The 6229-nt window shown below is 43.4% G+C and overlaps 1 protein-coding gene across 3 annotated transcripts in view; it reads left to right on the top strand.

Annotated features, from left to right (window-relative positions):
• The window catches only part of SARDH (sarcosine dehydrogenase), a 39006-nt gene that overhangs the window by 14909 nt on the left and 17868 nt on the right, over positions 1–6229 (top strand). For all 3 annotated transcript variants that reach the window (XM_042480067.1, XM_042480066.1, XM_042480065.1), the window contains exons 14-16: positions 412–525; positions 1665–1803; positions 2420–2533. In XM_042480067.1, coding sequence (XP_042336001.1) covers positions 412–525; positions 1665–1803; positions 2420–2533 — 367 coding nt within the window. The remainder of the gene's footprint in view (positions 1–411; positions 526–1664; positions 1804–2419; positions 2534–6229) is intronic.

Below are 6229 nucleotides of genomic sequence, written 5' to 3'. Positions count from 1 at the left end.
ATCTATCTATCTATCTATCTATCTATCTATCTATCTATCTATCTATCTATCATCTATCTAGGCATTTAAAGCTAGTGATGGGCAACTTTGCATTAGCTGAAGCCAAATTCCCCTCCACCAATCCACCCTGAGTTGCTGATAACATCTGGAGGAATGATGGAGGAAAGCTGCCCTTAAAACCAAGAGTAATGTCATTGCTCCACAAGACACAGACACTGTGAGAATCTTCACACACAAATACTCTTACTTTAGTGGGACTAATCTCTTAGTGACTGAGCTTTGGAGTCCCCTTGTGAAATGAGATTGTTGTTCCCTTGTTGTCTGTGCTGTGCTGCTGTTATTAAATAGAAATGACTATCAAGAAGGAGGCATTTCAGTGTCCTCCTCTTGCTTCATTATTTTCTTTCACAGACTTTGGATTATGACTATTACGGTGCATATGGCCAAAAAGCCCATGAAGATTACCTCTATAACAAGTTGCTTTCGGATGAGTACACGTTTGATTTTCCACCTCACCACAAGATTGTGAGTACTACGCACTTGCACAATAAGACAAGTGATGATCAAGTGCTAGGGCAGCCACATGAAAAAGAAGGCAGGGCTCCTGCGCCTTTAAGGGTTGAGTGGAAGAAGACATTTCAGAAGGATTTGAGCATTCTATGCCTTTTCCTACACAACTATTAAAAGTACAGGAGCATTGTCCTATTTTGATTATGATCCCTTAATGAGCACATATAATGGTATCTTCTCAGACAGGGGTTCCCAGTCTTTCTTTCCTCCAGATGTTTTGGACTCCAACTCCCATCTAGCATAACCAGTGGTCGGGGATTCTTGGAGTTGGAGTCCAGGATCTGGAGAACTAAAGGATGAGAAACTTCATAAATGACTCACAGAGTGCATCTGAATGAAAAAGAGCAATTTGAAATGGTTAGATCAAGAATGTTAGGTATTGGTTCTTCTGCCCATTTTCAAACCAGTTTTGGTGTCCCTGATGACACCACATTCCTTGTGCTTTCCACTAAACCACCAGATGTGGTATAACACAAGAAAAATGCTGTTTCTCTTGCTATCCCCCCCTTCCCCATCCCTCAATAGATCCATGAAGGTACATCAAGTGGGTCTTTGACAGATGTCTTTGCATGCCAATTCTACCACGAATGCCAAGTTCCCTGCCAGCGTGGGAGGAGCCGTCCTTGCCCAGATCTCTTTTGACTTCCAAATCCATCAAACCCACGTCGAGCCATTATTATTATTATTATTTCTTTGCAAAAAGTGCACCTGGCTGCTCATTGCTAAAACAAACGTGCTTCTTCCAGCTGAGTTCCTGAAGGAAGAGAGAGGGAATAATAGCTGATCTGTCAAGATGTCACTGCACTCAAAGATCTTTGAGTTATGGGGTGTCAAGGGTAGGGCTGCTGAGGAGGAGCCACTTTTAATCCGAACCATGAAGCAGATATTCCAAGAAATGTCTATAGTTTAAAAAGTAAAATAAAAATGGAGATATTAAAAGCTCCAGCATGGTTCACAGGGCTTTCTTTCCCTCGCTGTGTCTGTGACTCTTCAAGTGTGCCTTTCTCATCTCTTTCTCTTTGACAAAGAAGATTCTGCAGACTGTATGCTCCATCACCTTCCCATCCCATGTGTCTGTGTTCTCTCTCTTTTAGATCAGGAACGAGTGCTTAACCTGCAGAAATGCTCTGGCCGTGTTCGACATGTCTTACTTTGGCAAATTTTACCTTGTTGGTCCAGAAGCCCAGAAAGCAGCTGACTGGCTGTTTACGGCCGACGTTCGGAAGCCACCAGGTATGCCATCAACATACTTGTGTTCAAGGGACATTGTGCCAGAGCTGCCAATTTGGCTGGTGCAGCATTAAATGGTGATGACGACAACAACAGATTTTGTAACATTTGACATATGAAAAGCAGGATACATGAAACCAAGCAATATCCAAGTGTGGTCAAGAGCTGAAAAGTTATTAATGGAGAAGAACAGACATTAGAAGTGGCTGCAGCAGTTTGCTTTTGCCACAGTATACTGGGAAGGTCAAGACTTTGTCTTTTCTCTTCTCCCGCTTGCAGAATTAATTGAGCATAAACTACTTTTGCACTTCAAACCCAGTTTGCACCAAATGAAAGGAGGAGAATTGCAGGAAGGAGACGCATGCTCACATCCCCGGCTTTTGGACACAAACGTTACCGACCTGTTTCCTTCAGGATAGACTTCTGTTCCTCTCTGTTTGTTTGTGTGTCTATGTGTCTATGAAGATTAAGCTTACCTTCAGGCTATTTTCGCCAAGGTTTCGCATCCAGCTTAATCTTGTTTCAGCTAATTTGTATCTCACTTAAAAGAAGAGAGAGAGACACATGAGGCCAAATCAGAGAAACCTTAATAGATATCTTTTTCCCCCTCTGTTTCCAGGGACAACCATTTACACATGCATGCTAAATAAGCGCGGAGGAGTTGAGAGCGACCTGACCGTCAGCCCAATAAACCCTGGCACCCAGGACTCAGCACTGGCTCCAGCGTTTGAAGGTAGAAATGAATCCCACCTCTAACCCATCCTTGATCTTCAACCAATTACGCTATGCAGTTTTGCAAAATACTCTGCTCAGTTCAGGTCGCAACCAGATTGGAACTCTTTAGGTGTATCTGTGCCACAGTTTGCATCATATTCAAAGACATAGTCTGTATTCAGTCCAAGCTGAGTCTCCCTTATCTGCAATGCTTGGGACCAGAAGTGTTTGGGATTTGGGGGGATTTTGAAATATTTGCATATGTTGTTGTTCGCTGCCTTCAAGTCGATTTCGACTCATAGAAACTCCATGAATAAGATACCTCCAAGCCCCTTTGTCCTAAATTGATTTACTCAGGTCTTGCAGGTTTTGGGCTGTGATTTCTTTAATTGTGTCTCTCTGGTGTGTAGTCTACCTCTCTTTCTATTACCCTCCACCTTTCCTGGCATTATTGTCTTTTCTAGTGACAATAATGTGTCCGAAGTATGACAGACTCAGTTTAGTCATCTTGGCTTCCAGGGAGCATTCTGGTTTGATTGAGAGTTCCTGCATGGCAGGGGGTTGGACTAGATGGCCCTTGTGGTCTCTTCCAACTCTACAATTTTATGATTTTTTGATGCTATGATTCTGTGATCTCTTCCTAGAACCTATTTGTTTGTCTTTTTGGCCATCCATGGTGTCCTTAACACTCTTCTTCAGCACCGCATGTCAGACGAATTGATTTTCTTCACCGTCCTGCTGTCACATCTATACATAGTGATGAGAAATATAATGGTTTGGATGATCCTAGTTTTGGCGTGCAGGAACTATGTATAGCGAAACTAGCTTTCCCCCCTCTACATCAGATGAAAGCCTTATGAAAAATGATTGAAGGGACTGAGTATATTTGTCTTGGGGAAGAGAACCCTGAGAGGTGAGACTCCTGTTATCTTTCTATATCTGAAGGGGAGTCATGTAGAAAATGGAGCCAGCTTGTTTTCCGCTGCTTCAAAGACAAGAACACAAGCCAATGGATTCAAATTACAAGAAAGGGGATTCCACCTCAACGTTAGGAAGAACCTTTTTTATTGTAAGAGCTGTTTGACAGTGGAGTAGACTGCCTCGGACAATGGTGTACTCTCCATCTTTGGGGGTCTTTCATTAAAGCTTGGGTGGGCATCTTTCAGAAGCCCTTTTGTGTGTATTCTTGCATGGCAGGGGGTTGCACTGGATGCTCTTGTCATCCCTAACAGCTCTTTAAATTTCTAGGTTGAGACGAAGAATGCCAGCCACATCCTTCCATTCTGTTTCTACCTACTGCCTTCTTGCCAAAGTCTGGAATTTGGCAACAGCCGCTGCTTTAATTGCTGGGTGGCAGACAGTGTTGCTGTTGGATGAGGAGGGCAAGAGATTTCATTACCTATGAATGAGAGACCTGAACATCCATGTCCTTCTTGCCCAGAACTGCCTGCCTGCATACCAGTCTCTCTCTCTCTCTCTCTTTCTCTTCCTCCGTTCATCAGCACTTGTAACCTAATTAAAGCTTGTTTTTCCCACAAGGCCCCTCTGCAAACCAGTCAGGTCTTTATTGAGTTTCCATCAGACGTTGCTGCTCAAAGCATCCGTTTGCCCTCTCTGGCAGCCTGTCTTGGGCAGAATAAAGGACAATTAGGAAGAAGAAGGAAGGGGGCAAACAGCCAAACAGTGGTTTCTTGCAATCTCTTTACTCAGTAGCAGGTGCCTAAAGGGATGTTTACCTGCCTGACTAGACATCGAAATGTAAGAAGGGAATCCAGATGGATCAGAGAAAAAGCTACTTCAGTTCTTCTTCTGGTTGACCAGGTGCTTCTAGGGCAAGACACAATGAAGGCAACAGTCATGAGGTTTGCCCAGCCTTGCTCCAACATCTGATCCAGAGAATCATTTTAGTAGATCTGCTCCAGTCGGAGCTAAATTTGCATTTAGGCAGGGTTTCAGCCTGTTCTGGACAGGGATCGGTCGACTGATGTTCATTTCGCCTTCATTTGGGACTCAAGGCTGCTTGCAACAAGAATAAAAATAGGTATAGATAAAAAAAAACACAAAATATTCAATGCTCAAAATGCATACGCAAGTGGTAACATTAACACAGAATGGAATTCAAAGCAATTTAAGAGCTTATAAGTACTGAAAATACATTGCTCTCACATACACACTCTCACACTGGAGAAGATCCTAAAAGGTTAGAATCGTCCTCTTTTGATTTTTAACTCTTTTGACAGTTAAAGATAGCTGAGAGCTTTCTTCACTGCCCAGATCCCACTTGGTGATGGAGAGGACAACAGTTGGACAATTTTGACATCTTTCTACTTTAGGATCTTGTCTAGCAATCCCCTCGAAATACCTGTGATGGCTTCACCTGGATCACATAAGGTTTTCGGCAGCCTTTTACCAGATTCAGCTGTTTTTTTTAGTCAACTGGAGCCATTCCTAGACAGGGATAGTCTGGCAGTGGTGAGACGCATTCTGGAAAACCTTATGGCTGAACTGTTCTAATGTCTTATCCATTTGGCTGCTTTTGGAGAAAACCCAGAAGCTTCAGCCAGTATAAACCATGGTGGCCAGAACTGTAAGAGCCAGAGTCAGGTTCCTTCTTAGGACACTAGCAGCCTTAAAAGAATTACCCAATTCAGGGAGATCCAGACAGACTGAAAAGGCCCGGATTTTGTTCCTGTTCTTTCTGATTTCATACTGGTTTAAAATAAACCAACCTGGAGAGATGGTATAAAAGTCTGATTGTATCGGAAGCCTACAGAAAAATGTTCAGCCTGTTGCAGCAAATTCGGTGAGCTCTGTATGCACTGTCTAAAATAAAAAAGCAAAGGTGCCCATGAGTGGCAAAACCATTAGCTTTGGAATGTTTTTCCCTTAGGATGATCTGCAAAGTTTCTTTCTGGGAATCCTTCGCCGCCTGCATAAAGTTTCTGGGAATCTTTCACTGCCTGCATAAAATCTTATGAGTGTGTTCTTTGAAAGATGGAGTTAAGTACCCTGTAACCAGAGTTTAGCAAGTCATCATTTTTAGTGCTGAGGACTGCCTGTCCTGAAAGTCTTCGGTTTGACAGGCAATTAGCCAGAGCTATTTTGCTGTTGCAGCAGGTAACTGGCCACGGTTTCCTTAGCAAAGCAGCAAGAGGGGGGACTAACTATTCTGACTGTACTGTTTCCCAGCTCCTGGACAGAGTGGCAGGGAAGGGATGGTGATTGATGGCATCCATGTTGGTGGGACAGTGAGTTCACTTCAGGCTTTAAAGGAGTTTTCCAAGGCCCTAGCACCTTGGACAGTTCCGTCGGAGCAAGTCAAAACCTGGAATGGAGCACTGCCCCACTGCCATGGGAGCCATGATGGGACCCGCCAGCACAAGTAGGAGTCTGTTTTCATTTGATCCAGAATTGCAAGTCTGTTTATGTTTCTTTCCAGAATCTGAGCTTTTGCCTTTTAAAAGATCCAGCGTGGTGTAGGGGTTTGAGCATTGGACTGTGGGGATCGGAGTTCGAATCACCACTCAGCCATGTAAACCCACTGGGTGGCCTTGGGCAAGTTGCACCCTCTCAGCCCCAGAAAACCTTGTGATAGAGTCACCTTAGGAAACAATTTGTAGGCATAAAACAATAATAAGAGATATAAAAGGGTAGGTTTCTTGTCCTTATGTTTGGGATAAACATTTTAAAAAATGCAGGTGACATTTTTTGAAAT

The sequence above is a fragment of the Sceloporus undulatus genome, chromosome 7 (genome assembly GCF_019175285.1).
Source record: "Sceloporus undulatus isolate JIND9_A2432 ecotype Alabama chromosome 7, SceUnd_v1.1, whole genome shotgun sequence".
NCBI lineage: Eukaryota > Metazoa > Chordata > Lepidosauria > Squamata > Phrynosomatidae > Sceloporus > Sceloporus undulatus.
The sequence above is the reverse complement of the archived record's forward strand: the minus strand, read 5'-3'. Positions and strand labels throughout refer to the sequence as shown.